This window comes from Morone saxatilis, unplaced genomic scaffold (assembly GCF_004916995.1).
Source record: "Morone saxatilis isolate NCDOM2014 unplaced genomic scaffold, NCSU_SB_2.0 Contig1, whole genome shotgun sequence".
NCBI lineage: Eukaryota > Metazoa > Chordata > Actinopteri > Moronidae > Morone > Morone saxatilis.
Window position 1 is genome coordinate 6,573,561 of NW_023339651.1, and position 20,940 is coordinate 6,594,500.

A 20,940-nucleotide genomic window follows, 5' to 3' on the forward strand; every position below is an offset into this window, starting at 1 on the left:
GGGGGGGTTCAACAGATGTAATACAAGTAATGACTTTCTGCTCCTAGGCAGGATTAGGTTAAGCAATAACAGTCTTATTGAAAAACAACTCATAATAACCTTTTTGAAATTGGTTCAGCTCTGTTTTTTTTAAAGAAATGTGTGTCTGTGTGAGTACCTGAGCGCCTGTCCGGCTCAGCCCTGCTGTGGTGATGGTAGCTCCGTTTTCCCAGCATGCCGTGGGGGCCGTGTGGGAGAGAAGAGAGGAGGCGTCGAGGGGGAGGTGTCTGCAGGCCTGGGGTGCGGTGGGAGCGAGGGGCGTGGGCTGCCGGACGGGACTCTGGAAGAGACACCACACTGGAGCTGCATCAACTGGCTCCTACAGACCATCTGAATAATTTCTACTCATATTCCTGTGATTTGACACTATTGTTCATAGCAATGGAGCACAATAAGTCACATTTCACTGCTCAAACACTTATGTGTGTGTTGTTTTAACCTAGAAACTGCAGAAGACACTGGGTCAGAGTGTCCTTTGGGCGTCTGTTTTGGGTAGGCGGATCTCCCTGCCCTTCGGACACCCTTAAGCATGTCTAAACCAAACACACACACATACACACATTTTACAAACCAGTGCTGTATCTTTTAGACTGCATGATCCCTCTGCTGAGACACTGTCTGACCAAGAACACTAAATATTGTTTAATTGACATTGTAACATTTCTGCAGAATCATGCAAGTAAAAACCAGTCAGTGGGTTGGTAGAATTATGTATACAATCAGTCTTCACTGTTGGTAAAAGGTAACCTCTTTATGATTTGAACAAGGATGTCTTATGTAAATGAAATAGACTCTTTAAGGTTTAAAATGAATGCAGAGCTCCAACACGGGATGTAAATGCAGTCAATGTCAGTGTCTGAGGTGTTAATGGCGACTTACTTTCAAGGGATGGCATGTCCACTAAAAAAATAATCTCTCCCACATGCAGATACAGAGATGTAAGTACATGCTTACATGCACACACAAACAAAAACAAAAAACATATTGTAAACGTACATACATTAAAATATGAAGGTATTATGAGAGCAGGCACTGAAGGTTGAGTCCATGCTGGGGGGGAAGGCGTGCCTCTATGGTTCCTCTGAGTGTGGTGGAGTTGATGGACAGATAACACGGGACACATGAAGCACAAGGACTCGGAAGAGATGCTTTCAGGTGTGACTTTATTGGAGGTCTACTCTCACATTCACACAGTGATGAAAGAAAAGAGCAAGAAGAGGTAGAAGATGAGATGAGAATATTGCAACAGTTGTTAGAAAATGAAGGACGAGGAGGCAAAGTGCAGGGGGACAAATGGCTCTGAATGGCAAATCCTGGTCGCAGGATTTACAAGAGGCAACATGATGGATTCATATGAATATTGCATGATTTGAACACAGGAGAACAGCTGAGTGGATGGTATGGCGAGGGACCATCCAAGAGGACATGATGATGACTCCTTATGATTAAGCCTGATCTACAGTGGGATATGCAGCCAAGCAAAGAAGTCAAGAGCAGCTAGCGAACTCTTTATACCAAGACAGATATGGTCCTTAACTTCAGCTACAACCTCCCTTCTTTCAAGTTTCATCAGTCCAAATCAGTCTAAAGCTTATAATCAACCAAAACACAATTCATTTTGTCTAATACACTCACAAAAACACACGTGATTAACAGCATGAAAATGTGTGCGCAAAAAAGGAACATAAATGTAAAAAAAAAAAAATGGTGATGGCAAACACACTGAAGCGGAGGTTCAGTATTTACAATAAACATTCGTGGCCGAGACAACTCATTCAGCCATGACAGCACAGAGTGAGCACGCCTGTGCAAGGGGCGCTGTGCAAAATAGAGCTTCTCTTAGTAAAATACATTTTCTCTACATCTAACTTCAGCAAATATACGGCTCAGAGTAATTATGAGTTCTATTGGATCCTATTACAGTCTACTTGTTAACGATGGGAGCAAAATCAGTTATGTGTGTGCAGGCGTGCTCGTGTAGAATAGCCCTGTTTAACCAATAAATCTCTGTGTGTAATTTCAATAATGGCTTCAGTTCACAGTGACTAATTACCATAACAGATAAAAGAATTAAAAAATAAAAAATAAAAACACGAATGAAAAGATGATCAAAACTCATAGTTATGAGGACAGGCAGTCTTTATTGGAAACAGGGGGTGGGAGAATACAAAAAACCAAAATAATAATAATAACAATAATAATAAAAACAGAAAGAGAGACAGACGGGGGGGCAGAGATGGGGGGGCTGATGGTGGGGCAGTCGGGGTGAGGAAGGGTGGTGAGTGTGTGTGTTTGTGTGTGTCTGCATATGTTGTGTTCTGTCTGCAGGTGTGTGTCCATGTGGCAGAAGTTAGGAGGAATTGAAAGAGCTCTTACACTCTGCCTTTATGGCCCCACAGTTAATGGGGACAAAGGGCCGGCGCGCAGCACGGCGCAGCCTGATGATGTCACGGCACATGTGCCGGGCCAGCTTGGTTAGGCGGGTGGCCTGCAGCAGGAAGGCCTGCTTGGTCTTCATGGAGGACTTGGGGCTGCCGCTGTTTCGCATTGGCACCATGTGGTTGGACTGACGAGGACCGTGACTCCGTGAGCGAGGCTCCTGAAAGGACGGACAGACAAAAGGCCACTGAAGACAGCTGTAACGATAACAGCTGATTAAAAACATCTTTAGAGGTTTTGAAAACGGCTTTTAAAAGTCCCTGAAAACTTATTTTCTCAATCAGTTTCTGAATATGAGCAATGTGGTCCTACAAGAACAGTTAGGGTTATTAACTTCCAGGCATTAATCGTCATGTTTTAGAGGTGTTGACTCAAATGTAATCATTCTGAAGGCTGCAGTTTGTGGTGCTGTTCACGGTTACAACAGCCTCCTAAAACGACCATAAAGTTAAATCAGAACCTTTCTGAAATCAGTTTAGATGAAAACAGAACAATATAACTTTCATGGAGGTAGGATTTAATGCATGCCTGTTGGATTAGATAACTGGCACTGGTAAATTTGGGATCACAGCGTAGGAACAGGTTTACATCGCTATGTTTATTACACATTGTCCCTGCTGAGTCCAATGTGTCCACTGTCAACAAATCAAATCTCTACACAATGTCTATGTTTTTGCCATAAGAAACATCTACACATTATTAAAGATGTGGCCACACAGAAACTCTTAGCTAGAGCAAAGCTCAAAGCTAAGATGCCGTTTTATGGCTGGTGCATTTTCTCAATTTACCTGGCACTGGGAGATGAGCCAAACCGTTTATTTTGGACCCACCTGGAACTCTCCTGTGGAAGAGGCTTATTTAACCCAGACACAAGGTGGGAGTTTGGGTCTGTGTTCTAGACAAATCAATCCCTAACAAAGAACATCTGTAGACCAAACACGTGCACGGGAAACAAGAACATAGCATATTTATCTGTATAATTTCCTAAATAATGTAATTTCTTTGGCCTTAATGTAAGTTACAATGAAATACAGCATTGCCAGCTGGAGACATACAGAAACTAAATCTCCTAACTGGTCAGTTTTCTCACTTGGAAAAATTCATCCATGCAGTAAAAGTGGCATGTGTGTGAATGTTTTAACAGCTAATATGTGAGACACAGTATGTGATGTTTTGAGCTCACTGAATAATTGATACTGACAGCTCGAAACACCACATATATATTGTATATAATGTTAAATTTAACAGTGCTGCAGCTGTGTGGATAAACATTTTTAGAAACTCATTTACTTTTTGCTTTTTTTTGCCCTGTAATCTTTCAAGAGCACAAGATTAGGGGATTCAGATTCACCATTCTCCCCCACTACATCCCATTTTACATCTATGTCCTTCTGACTGAGCTTACATTGCTTGCTGGACTCGGGGAGGTCCTCTCCTCCGGGGCCTCTGCTCTGCTTGGCATCTTCAGGCCTCCGTACTTCTTCCAGTACATCCAGCAGGAAACGCACAGGCGGCACTGCATGTTTGGAGGACCCCATGAGTACCACTGGGCCGACTGCATGGCTGTTAATGTATGAAACGCATTAATGAAGGTTAAAAGCATCGCTGGAGAAAAACTGGCCCAAAGACACTCAGCATATTGATCTCTCTTCCACTGTCTCAAGTATCTCTCTAAATGATTTTATAAATGTCCACACATCAGACTAAATCACACTGCAATGCCTGCTACTGACTGAGAAGATGAGTACATTTATTAACTAGAAACTCTGTCGGCAAAGAAAACAAAAGAAAATGTGAGTGTATGGGAGGGTTGGGTATAGTTTGGATTTTGTTCATTCAGCTCATTCATATCTAATCCTGATTCCAGTGTTTAGTCTCTTATTGGAGCAAGAAATTAAACGCAAAAATCAGTCACTGACTTTCGTCATTAACAGCAATTCATCATATAATTCTGAGACATTTTGTGACTCATTTGTTTTGAGGTTGAATGGTTGCACTTCTACAACTTATATCGCAACACCTTCTGTTGGCTCACCCAGGAGTCATTTTGAAAAACACGAGCGAGTGTTAACTCTTTAGTGTGCTTCTTTTGACAGCAAACCTATTCATGCGTTTAAAAGGTAGACAATAGCACTTTGTGTTGAAACAATTAGCCAATTAATCAATACATTAGATGACAGAAAATGAAATTATTTATCATGGTGAAATTGTCCAATATTCTTTTTTGCAGCTTTTTAAATGTGAGGATTTTATCTTTTCTTTGTGTTATATCACCGTAAATTAAATATTTGGGGGTTTTGAACTGTGGTTTTTGTCCTTGTGAAATTCTGATGGGCATTTTCACAATTAAAAAAAAAAAAAGCGAAGGGATTATTAACAGCTATCAAGACAAATAAGCAGATAAGTGGTGATGAGTTCAATAGTGGAAAACAATCCTTTGGCTGGCTGCATTTATTTCTCTTTCATTTCTAATTGACCCATGTTCACTGCCCTTGTGATTCAATTTCACAGCCGCAATGCTTAAACACTCTCTCTTTCTCACTCTCACACACACACACACACACACACACACACAAAACTCACTATAGCAGCTCTCGCAGGCTCTGCCTCCGCCTGCTGCATGGTAGGCCCCAGGGCCCGCTCCATTCACTGTCGCCATCTTGCCATTGGTCATTGAGATCTGGTTGGGGTTGGGCTTGTTACTGTCAAAGAGAAGCAAAAGATTTAAGAAACAGACTTGACTGCAGCTGCCTTCTGCAGTGCTGTAAATCATACCATATCAATTATGCATAAAACAATGATCGTCTTGCAGCCACAGGTACAGCAATGATACCAACGTCTATGAATGTGAAATGAAGTGACTTACTATGTGGGGATATAAACCTGCTTCAGTTTGCTCTCTGCCTCTGCAGCCTTCAGTCTCTTCTGCTCAGAGACAAACACAGTGGATTGATTCATTAATAAAAAAAAAAAAAGGAAATCAACAGCTGTCTCTCATAAAGATCCTCTCAGACAGTTTGACACCCTTCAAAATAACTCTGACAGACAGCCTGAAAATAGGAATATAGGATGACAGATAATCATTGAATGCGTTCATGCATTTCAAAGGTGTTTCCCTTCTTTTCTTCTTGACATGTGATTGTTTGCAGCCACGTTCCACTGATAATAAGCTGTATAGCTGAATTACATGAAAACTACTTTGGCACAAAAAGGGCTGACATGTTATATATTTGGTCGATGCTCTTATCTAAAGTGACCACTCCTCTAAGAGCTGTTTCCCCAATAACTCAGCTCTCCCTTTTGCTTATTTGACAATTTTCCTGTGCACAAAATTTACTTCACTTTAGTTTACTGTGTTTAATTTTACACATAAAAAGTCTGTTTATTTGTCATTGGGAGTACTACTCTGTCTGTAAATAAGCTGTTTAGTGTCTTCTGTTGCTCTGGAGTGAGGGAGTTTACTCAAGTCTGAAATAAGTGACCTGAATGATGTCAAATGACAAAATGTTTTGACAGAAAAACTGCCTGCAGACGCATTGAGTTTCAAAGATGAAGGCATTTAACAGGCAGGTGCTATTGAGTTGCAGTATGGGAACATTTTTACATTGCGAGTCCCAGTACAGACTAAACTTTCTGAGCTCGATTCTGACTATACTTTCTTTAATTAGTCACTCACAAGTCCTCCAACTTAATGAAAGTGCAATACTAAATCACTGGAGTACCCATTTCTTATGCAGCAGCCAATAAAAGTAGAGGAGAGGACTTGCAGAACATAACTACAGAAATGTGATATATAAGTTTAAGATCTAAAGGCATAAAAATAAATTTAACTGAAAAATTTACTTTACAAAGTTAGAAATATAAAAAAAAGGGGGCTATACAAATGTTTTATGAGGTAGGCTACAAGGATGCACACAATGTGTTTTAGTACGAAACTAAAAGTAAACAGAAACTTTCTTTACAAGAAAACTCCACAGGGCACCTTTCAGCCTTTGGAATCAAAGGGCAAACACTGTAAATCTTTCAGACTGTCCACATCACAGCAGAAACCCCTTTAAAATATATATATTTAGTTTTTATGAAAATACTGAATTAGTCTCACCTGTTGCACATATCTGTCTGTGGTCTTCCACATGTAGTAGTACTCTATGATACTAGTCAGAGACTTCCATGGCAGCTTCACAAGAGGAAAGAATGAGGAAGGGTGGAGAGAAGGGGCGGGGGGAGAGAGAGAGACAGAGACCAAATTAATGATATTAATATCTCATGTTCTTGCCATCTGGGTGCGAAAGCCTTCATGTATATTCATGAGTAAGAAGCATCGTGACCAGAGTCTGAAAGCTACTGGCTTTGCTTGGTTCTGAGCCCCAGACGAAAACACGCACTCTCACACAGACACACACAAGGCAATTCACACATTTAATAAGTATTCATGAGCACCTGGTGCCACATACACCCGTATCCTTCCTTTATTGTACAGAAGAGGTAGATGGTGGGAAGGAAAGTTCAATAGAATCAAATAATCATCCCCTGCAGGTTTGAAAGGTGGCTGTTAAAATTGGTAATTTTGTTCTTTGCAGAACAGGATGTGTGGTCAGCTTGAATCCATGCAGACTACTGGATTCCCAGTACCAAAACATCCATAGAAACTTCTCAAATCACGTCTGGAGCATAATCAAACTTCTCCACTTTCCATCAGTATGAAAATTGAATTTCAAAAGGCACATTTTCCAACAAAATACAGCTCAACACCGCTTCTGTTTGTAGCTGTCATAGTGAGCGACCTTCGGTCACTAGCAATTATCTTTGCTTGAGTTTATCACAAGCAGCCCACCATGTGAGCTGCTTTTCAACTGACAAGCACACAAGCAGAGGGAGCGGTGAAGGGAATTATGCTGGAGGAGTGACTTGAGAATGTTTTAATACCTTTATTCTCCAGCATAAAAGTCTGAACAGCCATGTTTCAAGCCTGCAAAGGGAGAGCAGGTGAATGTCCCGGAGTACGTCATAGATTTTTCACAGGTTTTTTGGGGTGAACTGAACAGAATTACTAGTTTTTCTCTGGTTAAAAAAAAAAAGTAAATAAAAGAACAAGGGGTAAGAGATTAGCCATATTTAGAGCTGACTGTGCTCCTTATATCTTGCTTTGAATCCTATTAATTTGCAGGTAAAATCATGATTGATTATATAAAAATATCATGAAAATATAACATTAAAAACACCTGGAGCATCATTCAAATCACCTCATGCAGTTTGCTGTTGCAGATGACTGACATCCCATTACTACTAACTGAACGAAACACACACTTACAAAGTCTTGTCGGATGTCGTTGAAGTCTTTCCCGTATTTCTCTAGTGCCTCTTCGAACATGGCGGCTTCCGAGGCACTCCACTCTTCCATTTCATCCCTGCAGAGCACGGGGCCGCCTGCTGGGACCAGTACACTCAGCGCACTGGACAGGTCGTAATTATGGCGATGCAGTGTGTCCATCGCATGGAACTGCAACCGACAGACGCAGAAAAAGGGGGGTTAAAATCTATCATTAAAGTCAGGTACTGCCGTGTTAGTGTGCCTTGATTTCTGTCCAACTCACCAGTGTGATATCTCGCGAGGCTGCAGCTGCACTCATGTGTAAGCTCGGCTGTCTAACTGAACTGCTGCAGTCCAACGCTCGAGCAAAGGTCCCAACCGCCCTGAAGAAAATACACAACCACATACATTACTATCATACTGAATCTATATGTATATAAAAGACAGTAAGATTCATGGACCAGTTCATTACAGCATGCTTCTAGTAATAGGGAGCAAAAAGTGACGCAAAAACAGAAATGAGCTGATCATAAATCAAACAATAATTTGTCATGTAATACTTGATTTAAACACAAATCTTTGCATTATTATTTTTTCACATTTCATTTTCAACCATGTTTAATATAAAAAACTGCGATAAATTCACACCAATGTTATTGTAAAATAAAATAATAAGCCCTACATTAAAGCTATCCTTCAAGCAACAATGTGCATTTATTACTTTTGCAATTATATTAGCACTATCATCCAAAAAGAGGAAAATAACGTCAGTGAATTATGTAAGTGACACTGCAGTAAGGGCTCTAATAGTCCAATATTTTAATCAAATTGTTCCATCTGCCTTTTAGTGAGTTTAAGTGGCTGCAGCTGCAGATTGGAGGAATCAAATTCACAACATGCTGTTATATGAAACTGTTTGGTCGGGTGGTTGCCAGCGTAGAGGTCAAAGGTGAAAGGTCTTACCGTGCCACCACTAGGAATTGGTCTATCTGTTTGTTGGTGAGTGGACACTCTGGATCCCACAATTTCTCTTCTAGCTTGGACTGGTCCCTGTCATCTGCCTCACCTGCAGGACACACAGAGACAACAGCTTACACACAGCACGGGAGCTTGAACACAAGCCGAAAGGTGAGAAACTGATTAATACATTTGTTATTTGCTTGATATTGTAATCATGATAATTAACTTTTCTGATGGAGCTACTATCGGTAAATGTCCACATACTACATGCTGGTACCAGATAGTTGGCTGGTTTCTTTAACTGTGTACATATAATGATTTTATTTAATATCTTCATAGACATCACTGATTAAGGACTTTCAGGTCTAAAGAAAGGCTTTCAGTGAGCAAACTGCAAAATTAAAACCTGAAAATCTGTAATATTTTACTACTTTGTTTACACTAGCAAGAAAAGTAAGTCAGCTTTTGTGGAATATTGACTGAAGTTAACATTAATACTTGACCCAAAAAGCCACTATTATTAGAACAAAGCCTGCGTATGTTCACCCTTTCTAAATGAAATAAATCACATGTTGAGTGAATCATGTGCAGTTCTGACTGACCCTCTTGTAGCATTTCAGGTACGTCTGCCTGAAAGCGCGGTCCCACTCTGATCTCTCCTTTGTCGGCCAGAAGGGTCTTCTGTGTTGGGTCATACACCAACGAGTAGAAGAACGTATCCTGAAGAAAACAGCAGACCAATCAGCACGCATATTTTAAGTTACAGGCTTACAAAAACAAGTTTTAGTAGGATGATACTGATGATTAATAAAAAAAAACCTGACTTTTTCTAGAGCGGGAATGAATAGTCGTTTAATCGATTAGTCAATAGAGAGAATAACAATTTGCAACTATTTTGATAATCTATTGTAATATTCTGGTTCCAGCTTCTCAAATGTGACTATTTGAGGATTTCTCTATCTAATGGGATAACAACTTAGTCATTAAGTGTTAGTCGAACAGAATGAGCAATCTGACACCATTCTCATCGTCTTAGGCGTCAAAAAAAAAGTTGTATACTGCATATTTCACATACATTTTATGGACTAAATGATAAATTAAGAAAATAAACAACTGATTACTTTACAATGGAAGTAATAGTTACAAATAAAGCATAACATTAATTCAATCAGCTATGACACAAAAGTCTGCAGCAAACAAAAACCAGTAAGAGATGACAATGTTGTTTTTCTTTCTAACTCACCTCTTTGTCAAGGTATGAAAGAACGGCTTCAGTCTCATTCAATAATGCGACACTGCACTTCCCCCTAATAGGGAGAAAGGAAGAGAACAAGTACCATGTCAAACACAGGAAGTGAGCAGCACTCAATTTGTCTGTTCATGGCTGGATGAGTGACTGTCCATGGGCACTGCCTGCATATGAGGGTCCTATATATGTGTGAGTCTTTGTACGGTACCTGATGTGTGTCGCAGGTAGACTCTCATACTGCCGGGAGAGGAAGAGCTCTCTGTGGCGAAGCTGGTGTTTCTGTTTTTCTGTTAGGTCTGTCTCTGTCGGGCTCTCCTTCTCTTCTTCCAACTCCTCTGCAAAAAGGCACAAACAGGAGAAAATTAAATCAGAAAACATACTAATGATGTTGAAAATTAGGGATTTGTTTTCAGCAGATACAATAACCGATAATTGCCTGTTTTTAATGGCAGATACATTTTTGTATTTTAAAAAGAAGCTCATAACCTGTAGTTTATGCACAGCTGAGGGTAAGAAAGGCTGTAGTGCACAACAAAAACAAATAACAGTTCTGACTCTCCAAATGTTCATTTGTTTATTTATTATAATAAAGAAGATCAAATCATGTCACAAACATACTGTGGCTTTAATAGAACATAAAGCCTATCAACTGTTAATAATCATTATTATTATGGAACGATAATTTATCGGCTGTAATTTAATTTAGTTGGATGATTCATAATAACATAAATTTCCCATTATCGGGCCTAATAATTATCGTGCGTTCCTATTAAAATGGTATACATGTGTCACAAAGGCAAGTTGAACAAAAGATGACACAAGAGACATGGCAGTTGCTTACTCGTGACGGATAAATTACTGAACAGATTATAAAAGTTACAAATGGTTTCAGCCCAACTCATCCATTTATCTCTAAGATTTCATACAACCCCACTTAATGATATTCCATTACTGTGCTGCCTTCAGATATAAAACAATAGGCTGGTAAAACGGCTCTCGAGGGCTTTGCAATCACAAACTATTGACGCCATCCATTAAAGACACCCAAGCTATTTGGCTCACGCCTATCACTAGAAATTTAATTTTAAGAACACACTGAGAACACATCCATAAACACTGGATTGGCTGGTTTGCTGAGACTGAGTCGGCACATAATGCCACACAGCAGATAAACATTTTAAATCCCTGTTAACACAGTGCAGGCCTGTATCTAGAGAAAGATCATCTGCCATTAGCAACTACCTATTATTACACCAGATGTTTTTGCAAGCTAGTATTGGCACTAGTACAGCGCCACAGCCCTATTAGAAAATCGTACAGAGCCCCAGATTAACCATTTCCACTGTCCCAATATATATTACACTTTGAGCTGCCAGTATGTTTCTTCAGAAGTGCTTGTCGGGTGGTCGAATAGTTTTGGAAGAACCCCTCCCCCTACACCTTTCTGTAACTTTCCGAAAGTGACAATTTCACACCCACTTCACACTGTGATTGGCCAGCTATGCGGCGGTGAGAAAGGAGCCAGAGTTTAAACTGCTATCTCTAGATCTCTTTTGTTTTCATGCGAGTGCAACACTATGAAGTCTTACAGGAGAGAGAGAAAACGTCTGAAAACATGTGCCGTTATCCACAAATTTAAAACAATACTGGATGTCCTCCCTCTCATTGAATGACTATAAACACTTGTGATTACCAACGTGGTCAGACACGTTGTACATTTCTGTTCCGGTATAACCTGCCCCTTAGCTGCACCGTGGTTTGACAGGCCGTGACCGTGTGCTTTTTCACTGTGGCCTCACAGTGGGGGATAACTCTGCCAGAGCTAAACCCTTAAGGCCAACAATGGCTCCAAATGAACAAGTATGACAAAGACAAAAGTGTTTACAGTTGTTCTGAACAGCCTCTTCTGGCGAGCTATATTGTACAAATGGGAATAGTGACAAACACTTTGTGACAGCCTTCCTGGGAGGCATTCACGGTGTTGCACTCGTTTGTACACAAAAAGGGATGGAAATAAGAAAGTGCTTGCTTTCTCACTTCTGCACACACGGCCAATTGTTGGACACAGCGGCGGCTCAATTCCAACATCGGATCGGTGTGAGGGAACGGGTTTTCAGACGCTGTATGACCCCCCTGACAGCACTTCAGTTGAAGCATGACCCCTTGAGTCCATTCAACAGAGCAGTCTCTCTTTACGTTCAGATTTTCGTGTAACATTGTCTCTTTCGAATTGCACTCTCACATTATGTTTTTCTTACTTTCATCCAACAGATAGCAGCCTCGCTGTTTGCTGATCTGCTCTTCTTTGATATAGCAGAGCTGTAATTGCTGTGTAAAGACACGGCTAATGGAAAGTTTTTTTTGCTGCTGCTGCCGTTTCATACTAAAAGCTTTCCACTAGCAAACCACTGTAAGGCAACTACAGGAAGTCTACCTTAGATGTGTCACTGAAGTTAGCGAGTGGTTGCTACTTTATAGGTCTTAACGGCAGGGTATGGATTTTAACAGTGGATGAGTAAATACATTAAAATATTGCAAGGTAGGAATGGTAAAAGGAGAAGCAGTCACAGGGTCTGTTGAGTTTTTTTTTTTTCAAATCACATTTTGAAATGCTTTGAATGCCACAATCACAGTTCTATTCACCTCTATTGTGTTGGTTGCAAGAAGCAATCTCAGTGGCAGATACCTTGAAATATTGGCAAATAAAACTACCTGTACGGCTTGATTACAATGGGGTAGGTTGAAAAATGTGTATTATTTTAGAGATTTGGGTGCTAGTGACCAGTTAGCTCTCCTGTAGAGCCCTCAGCTGTTGTTTGAGGACTTGGGCTGCAATGAATAATCAGCATGATAGACAAAATTGGTGCAAATTTTGCAAACGGGTGCTCGAGAATCACTCCGCTAAGAGCACTGTTGCTCCCTTCAGACATGTTTACCCTAATTTAGCAGTAAACATTCAGAGCAACACACCGATATTTTTGTATCACAGCTCTGCACGGTGTGTTTTATTTCTGTTAGTCAGATTTACTGGCTGTCCTTTTGTTTTCTTGAACTAATCTGAGCCATAAATTGTGTGAATTCCTTTATTTTTTTTATTTTTTTAAACAAGTGTGGTAGGCAGTGTTACATTTTATTGTTGTTTCTGTCTCTTCTGCTGACCAGCTGGTAGACAACTGACTCCAAATAGCTTGTGGAATTGGCACTGTGCTGCGATTAATGCATATGTCCCTGCATATTGTATGGTTTATATTTTTGTGCTTACGGCTGCTTTATGTTTACAGAGTGTAGGCAAATCAGCAAAACTGGTTTTCCACAAACACTCTGACCACACAGAGAGAAAAGTATTTAGCCACACAATACATTCCTGTCTTTCTTGTCAGTCTCAGTCATATAAATTTTAGAAACCATTCTTCTCTGAGTCTCCGGGCTGCTTGTCTTGTCATGTCAGTCATCCTCCTCAAAGTTGTGGGTTTGCTTTGGCAGAGGGGAGTTTTTTATTTCCAGAAAGTGAACAAGAATTTGTTTTATTCTGACCAAAGGACAATGTGAAACATCCCTGGAAACAGGTAGAAGGCTTCCCACACAGAACAGGTGTTGTTGTGATCCTTCCTTCTCCTCATACAACCACATTCACACTCCAATTCTCTCCCTCCGGGTAATAAGTAATTGAGAAATAAATGTGATACATAAATAGGAATAGTGGCATATTTTCAAGTCGCACCGCAGTGCCTATTTATGCGTCTGAACGGTTGCACTCTGAAGCCGTGGTCACGAAAAAAAAAAAAACTATCATACTGAAAGGAAATGTTACACTGTGCAAAGAACGTGCTGAAAATGTCTGACATGTAGCAGAAAAAGCCCATAATGACATTACCCTCACTGAGGATGGCTGAAAACACAAACCATACAGTTTGAGGCTGGTGCTATAGTGCCCATTCGTTACGTCATAACTGAGCAACAACTAATATCTAATAATAAATTAATTGTTTTAGCCATTTATCAAGATTTAGAAAGAAGAAAATTCAGATATTTTCACTTCACAAATGTGAGGATTTACAGCTTCTTGTTTTGCATTGTAAGTATATTTGAGTTGGGCTGCAACTAACAATTATTAACGATTAATCTGCCAATTATTTTCTGGATTAAAAGGTCCTGTGTGTAACGTTTAGGAGGATCTATTAGCAGAAATTGAATAAAATACTCATAGGTATTTTTCGTTAGTGTGTAATCAACTTAATATAGGAACTGTTGTGTTTTTGTTACCTTAGAATGAGCCTTTTATATCTACAGACGCCAAGTTGAACCGCCGTGTTTCTACAGTAGCCAAGAATGACAAACTAGGTTTTCACCTAATAGTTTCTCCTACACACTTTTACAACTCATTCTTAATCCAAGGCCATCAAATACAGACGCGAGCAGTGTTCAGTTAGTTGCAATCTGAAACTGCTAGATGACACTAATTCCTACACACTTGAATCATTTAGTCATTACATACATTTTTTTTTGTCACCCAAGATGATGGAATCAGATTGCTCCACTTCAAGACTAAAAGATTAAACTAATTTGATTCACCAATTAATTGTCTTGTCTATAGAATGTCAGAAAATCGTAAAATAAATAATAAAAAATCTCATTTAAATGGCTTGTTGTTGTCAGACCAACAGTCAAAAAGATATTTTATTTACAGTGATGTAAAACAGAAAAAGCAGAAAATCCTCATATTTGTGAAGCTAAATCCAGCAAACGTTAAAAGAAAGAGTCGATAATCCAAATTATCCGCTGACTAATTGATTAATTGTTTCATCTCTATATTTGTGTGTAACTAATAGAGGGTTTCTGAAGATTTTAAAGGGTTAAATTTGAGACCATTTAACCTCTTGAAGAAAAAAGTAAGGAAGGATATGATAGAAAATTAGTCTTGGTTTTGTTTTTTAGTTGCTACAGCATGATTAATACAAATATTGTCCAAAAATTTTTTGTAAAGCAACTTTTAAGACCTGTCAAAATCATAATTAAGATATTTTAAGGTCTAAAATTCAGCTGAAGAAACTGCATTGTGTCCAACCACACTGAACTGCTTGAAAGGGACTGTAACTATCATTCATTGGATACCCAAACGAAAGGTTGTAGGTCCTAAAGTTACTACTCACTTGCATGTTTGTCTGCGAGCTGGATGAGGCTGTGAGAGATGTCTCTCCTTCTGTAGAAACAAACCACCTTGGCCTCCACATTCCCACTGGCCGTCTGAAACAGAGAGGGTACAGGGATCCAGGTTGACTGAGAAGAGGTGGCAACACCTCCCTGCACAAAGCTCTAATTTCCCAAGAGACCTGGCTCCTTTGTGTGCTTGTCAAGCTATGCTGCTATGACAGGCTGACCAAGGCAACAACAGCGCTTTTGATCAGATGATTGATTGATTGTCTCGCTGTATAATTAAGCCAACAGGCTTAAAGACTCAGCTACTATTAAATGCTGTGACTGATGGAGAGTGAATGGATGTCGCGGTATGAGTTTGAGAAAACTGCTTCCAACTTGTGCTGCTCTTTTAAGGAGCTTGTAGGTAAGAGTAGCTGTATTTAATGTCAGCGGTTACCTGAATGATATGTACAAAATAACAGGAATGCCTCATAATATATTGCAACACCATAAGCTGTGGCCATGAAAATGTCCATCGAGCAGAGCCAACCATTCTCTTTCAGCCCCAACACACACACAGACACACACAGACAGCATCCATTGCAGGCCGACTGTTTTACACTAAATCAAACTGCAGGCAGTTCCTGTTATTTTGTCCACCCCCCTCTATCACTTACGATAATCACAATGCTTCTATAGTCTTTATTTTATAACGTACAGCTTCAGTATGTTTTTTTTAGGCTGATACCGCCCTGATTTGACATTTTCCCTCCCACATCATCTGATAATCACATGCATTTATCTGAGTATCTTAGTGCAAATGCAACACAGGAAAATGCTTTTCTCACATGTCTGTTGAATGCTTATATATCATATAAACAAAAGACCATATCAGTTTTGGTCTGTTCTTGAGTGATATAAGTGACATACAGGTAGGAAGCTAAAACAGGCAACTCTACAACCGATCAAATATAGGCAGAAAAATATGAAACCATGTTGTTTTTCAAATCTAGTATAAGCAAAGCTATATGAGCTCTGGAAATCTCCATTACAATTATCTACCCCGCCTACACATACACTCCCACAGGTGTGTCCTATAATATCAACGGCAGTTAGGAGACCGGGGCAACACCTGTTGCATTCAATCATATTAAAAACACTTCAATGTCCCAAAATGCAAATACACAGAGCGTTTGCAAAGAGGGGGTGGAAAAAATGAAACAGAGAGGAATCCTAGCTATTCGACCTCAGGCATAAAAAGTCATAAACACACACAAATGACAAGAAAACGCCTCATTACCTTGTTGAGTTCTTCTATCCGGCGGATCAGGTAAGGGTTACTGGAGGAGTTCTCGAAAAATACATAATCTGCAAGAGAAAACACACGCCCATCATTTCACTGTATTAGAACCTTTATTAGATACACCTGTTAAAATCAAATCCAGTACAGAAGCTCAGTCGTAAATTACACCTTTGCTAACGTTCAGTTTTGATTAACAATGTCTGAGTGCTATTAATTTAACTACATCTTTATCATTGAGGGTGTCAGTAAATGGTGATGTAACAGTGCCAACAAGGACACTCGACAAGCGCAGGGGCGCACATTTAATTAAAATATTATCGAAACTGCAATATGGCCTAGTGCAATAAACAAGTTGCAGGAGCTGCAATGTTTTGATAAAAGGTTAAATAAGTGACAAAACAGCGTTATAATGAAGTACTGTAGTTCTGAAGAGATGCCCTGGCCAATAAATCTTGTTTGGTACAGAGTTGCCCCCCAAAAACAATTCACATCATCATGATTTTGTTCACTTTATTGTGCTGCCCTACATTATAGGTCTGCTCTATGCGCATATTTGTGGCATTAAATTGTATAGGTGTACCTTAAGTGGCAAAGGAGTGTATGTATATCTACGTAGGTATTACAACCACCATCCTATTCCCAGTTCTCCCTCATCAATTATACATGTCACTGAGCAATTTATGGTTCACTGCTACCGTGGAGCCAAAAACTACAAGCATGTATATCCGAGTGAATAGAAAAAGAAAAAGAATAAAAGAAAAAAGTCATGACTACAGCAATTGTTATATCTAGAGGACGAGGTTAAAAACAGATGTGAAGACCATCAGTATACTGGGTAACTGCAATGAGCAAGCACCACAGAGAATATCAAAAGGGTAAAAAAAAAAAAAGGCAATTATATGTGTGCTGAGAGGTTTTAAATGCCCGTGAGCCAGTTACCACACTGTTATGGTTCTGTAAGATAAATAAATTGAGGACAACGATATATCCAAGTCATAATTTTCCATTGCTCATCAACAAAATCAGCATAAACATGACTTCACCTAGCCCGAAGAGTACAGAAATCCACCCTAATTCAACTCTGCCTGGGCGGAATATGCAGTAACTTCGGAAAACTTCAGTCCATTAAAAAAAGCTGCCTTTGAGCGCTGCCTGAAATATTGTAAATGCAAAGAGTGCTAGACGCAAACAATTCAGCGTAGAGGTAAATATGTTAGATGTGACATTCAGTCAGCGCACATAAATGGGATAACTGTCTGCCTCTAGATTAAAAATATGTGTATCACATAGATAAATAGATTAAATTGCAGCCCAGACATATATATATATATATTATTATTTTTAAAATACCAGTGTTGTACAAAGTAGGAATCAATATACGTATGAAGAAAGACTAGTATCATGACAGATTTGTTATTAATATCTTTAAAAAAAACAAAAAACAAACTCCAATGCACCAACAAGTTTCAAGTTCTAGGAGTTGGGAGTTTACAAAAAGCACTTGAAGGCAGCAAAAGGACTGCAGCTATATGAACAACAAACCCACACACAGTGCAAATAACCTGATCAGGGCCATTGATACACTGTCAATAACACCACCTGGGCATAATCTGCACAACGTCTACGTTTATGTGACAAGAATCTTGTACTAATTAAGCTTCACTCGCAGCGTCGGTGCAGATTTTGAAGCCCCCTTGTGTACGTTTGGAGCAGGAGGTGTAAGGTTTTAATCCAACCTGACGCAACGACGCCATGAATCGAGACTATAATGTGATGTTGAATTCCAGCAGACTGCTAACAAGCTAGCTGGCGAGGAAAGCCAAATTTCGCTAATTAACTTCGCCCGGGGTGAATGTAGGTGAACAGTGGGGCGAATACCCGGCGTATAAGGTCACCAAGACTGCTGGATGCATTGCTCAGATACTGTAAAACGAGCGCCACGGCTACAATAATGGTAATCAGTGGAGCCATTACTGGTGCTAACGTTAGCTAAATAAGGACTCGTACTAATGGCTGCATGCCAGAAGAGGCAAATACAAAAGGCAGCCTCAGACTGCCCGTGGTAACATTTTAACAACCTTTATAAACACATGTAGTAGTCCAGAGCTCCCCTATGTGTATCAGTGCCCCGTATCCCCGGTCTAATTATCCGAAAAGCCCAACAAAAGGTGCCGACAATTGGAAAAATGTTTACATTGCAGGCTAGCTGGCGGCTAGCTGCTGTGGCCACGACAGACGCGAGGCCTGACCCATTTTGAATCCCAAATATTTAGAAATTCTCACCTTCCTGCTGCAACTTAACGCATCTCAGTTGGTGTAACACAACAGTAGCTCACTATTAGAGGCAAAAACAACAAGTACAATAACGCTAGATGATCCCCAGAGGGCTGCAGATACTGTATATATGTATATATATATATTTAAAAAAAAACTTCTAAACAAAAAGAAAAAGCGTGTTCTGTTTGGAGAAAAAAAAAAACGCAAAAAAAACAGAATCCACTGACCATCAACCATTACCCTCCGACCCCGGTAAACATGTTGGGCCCGCATTCTCTGCCTACACACCGGAGTGTTAACGCGTAAACCATAAACTAAGAGATAGAATAAATTCTCAATTAACAACAATAACTCTACTCAGTTTCTTTCTAACAAGGTGCCCCTAAGGGTGCCTGATCAATTAGGCATCGTCGAGACTGCCGGATGTGCGCCCGCATCGGGAGAACTAAACATGGGTGGGGCTGGCGAATCGACCCCCCCTCCTCCCTAGATTCTCACTGTTCCTTTACAATCACAGTGAACTCAACGGCAGCCAAAAGAAGTCGGATCAACCGAAAACCACTGACTGTGACCGTCGAGAGGGGGCCGCAAGCACGCCGAAACACAAGCACACGACCACACACACACACAACACCACACAAAACACACACACAGACACAACACACCACCACGCATGCTACACACATGCATCCAACAACACACACTGGTTAAAAGGAAATACAAAAACATTTAGTGTCGCGTATTTTATTCCTTGTAGTCTTGTGGCAACCGGTCGTTTTGTGATGCAGGTTTGTCGTTCATTCTGGCGACAATACAACATACAAACACACTGCTGGTCAAGCCAGGTTGCTTTGATATTAACAAGGAAACCACCTGAGGCTACCAATTAGCATAATAAAATGCATATTCTAAATCGCAGAAGCTGCAGTTTTTTTTTTTTTGGTAAACAGTGGGATAAAACCCGCATTAAAACAAAGTCACTGTAGGTTGCTTAATCGTTAATAAATACATGTAATCTTAATATCGTAAGAAAACATAATATGACTCCAATAATGTCACAGTCGTGCTGATTTTTAGTAGCGCTTTTTTCAGCGAAAATTCATTTTTTATACAAAACCAAATTATATTATCCACAACATATCTTTTTGCGCAATATCTGATGCAAAAAACTTTTAAAACTTAGTATCCATTTGTTAACAGTCCAAGATGTCAACTATCGTTGGCTACAAATGATACAGTACTTCGTGCACGAATCCCTAAAAAATTTTTATTTGTGTACCATGTTTTTCTCATGTTTCTGTGTGTTTCGTATGTACGTGGGAAGCGGGGAAAACCTGTAAGATCCATCCCCACCCAGAAAAATTACTTGTTCTGTTTCATATCTATGGAGACAAAACCATCTACCTTTGGACATAATTACGCTCCCAGTCATTATGTGCAAGCTTTATTCTCTTCGCCCAGCTGCGCTGTGTCCGTGCGCGCCATGCCGTGACATCACTTGGACTGGGAAATTGGCTCCCCTGATACTAGGGCCCTGGAGAGTCTTACACACAGGCCTACAGAGGAGAAAGGAGGACGATGAGGGACAGAGGCTAATAGTTTCCCATCACCACCGGCGAGCTCAGCGCAGACGCCACCTCCACTCTGCAGCGAAAAACAGCCCGGGGGCACACGGGGAGACTGTGGCCCCTGAGTGTCCAACTCCTCTGTTATCGGAAGCCCGGAATGGACATGAAGGAGCTTTAGCCTCAGGGCTTTACAGGTGACAAGACTGAAGTTCCGGCCGAGAGACCCTGCGTGCATCAACTGTAGGGGGAACACACGGTACCCGCCCTTCACCCCGTGAGGTGATTCAGGGATTATCCCTCTCCGCGCGCCGCTCAGCCGGCACTGCATGCCTGCGCAACCGAGAAAGAGAATTCTTGAACTGTGCGAACGCAAATACGCACCGGTACCCGGAATGAGTTTTTCTTTGACCGCCACGCCCAGGTTTTCCGTGTTATCTGCTGTAATCCCCGATGCGCTCCGGTAAACCCGCTTTCGCTCCGGAGTGTGTGAGCTGTCCTTCACTTACCACAGAGTGCTCTACTGGGGGCGACTCGGAGAAGCGCGCACTTGGACTCTGCTGCCAGAAACGCCTGGACACAAGTACGACGATACGGAATGGACACTTTTTCCGACGCGCGGACATCGAGTGCTCGGGGGATGAGCCCAGAGCCCGGGGGA

The 20,940-nt window shown here is 40.6% G+C and overlaps 1 protein-coding gene across 1 annotated transcript in view; it reads right to left on the reverse strand.

Annotated features, from left to right (window-relative positions):
• The window catches only part of mta3 (metastasis associated 1 family, member 3), a 28,626-nt gene that overhangs the window by 7,309 nt on the left and 377 nt on the right, over positions 1-20,940 (reverse strand). The window contains exons 2-17 of the mRNA XM_035670212.1: positions 16,435-16,502; positions 15,149-15,242; positions 10,207-10,333; positions 9,993-10,056; positions 9,352-9,469; positions 8,753-8,855; positions 8,073-8,172; positions 7,790-7,978; positions 6,581-6,655; positions 5,345-5,403; positions 5,062-5,180; positions 3,884-4,041; positions 2,418-2,638; position 1,546; positions 479-572; positions 158-319 (exon numbers count right to left, since the gene is read on the reverse strand). Of these exons, the coding sequence (XP_035526105.1) occupies positions 158-319; positions 479-572; position 1,546; positions 2,418-2,638; positions 3,884-4,041; positions 5,062-5,180; positions 5,345-5,403; positions 6,581-6,655; positions 7,790-7,978; positions 8,073-8,172; positions 8,753-8,855; positions 9,352-9,469; positions 9,993-10,056; positions 10,207-10,333; positions 15,149-15,242; positions 16,435-16,502 (1,752 nt within the window). The remainder of the gene's footprint in view (positions 1-157; positions 320-478; positions 573-1,545; positions 1,547-2,417; positions 2,639-3,883; positions 4,042-5,061; positions 5,181-5,344; positions 5,404-6,580; positions 6,656-7,789; positions 7,979-8,072; positions 8,173-8,752; positions 8,856-9,351; positions 9,470-9,992; positions 10,057-10,206; positions 10,334-15,148; positions 15,243-16,434; positions 16,503-20,940) is intronic.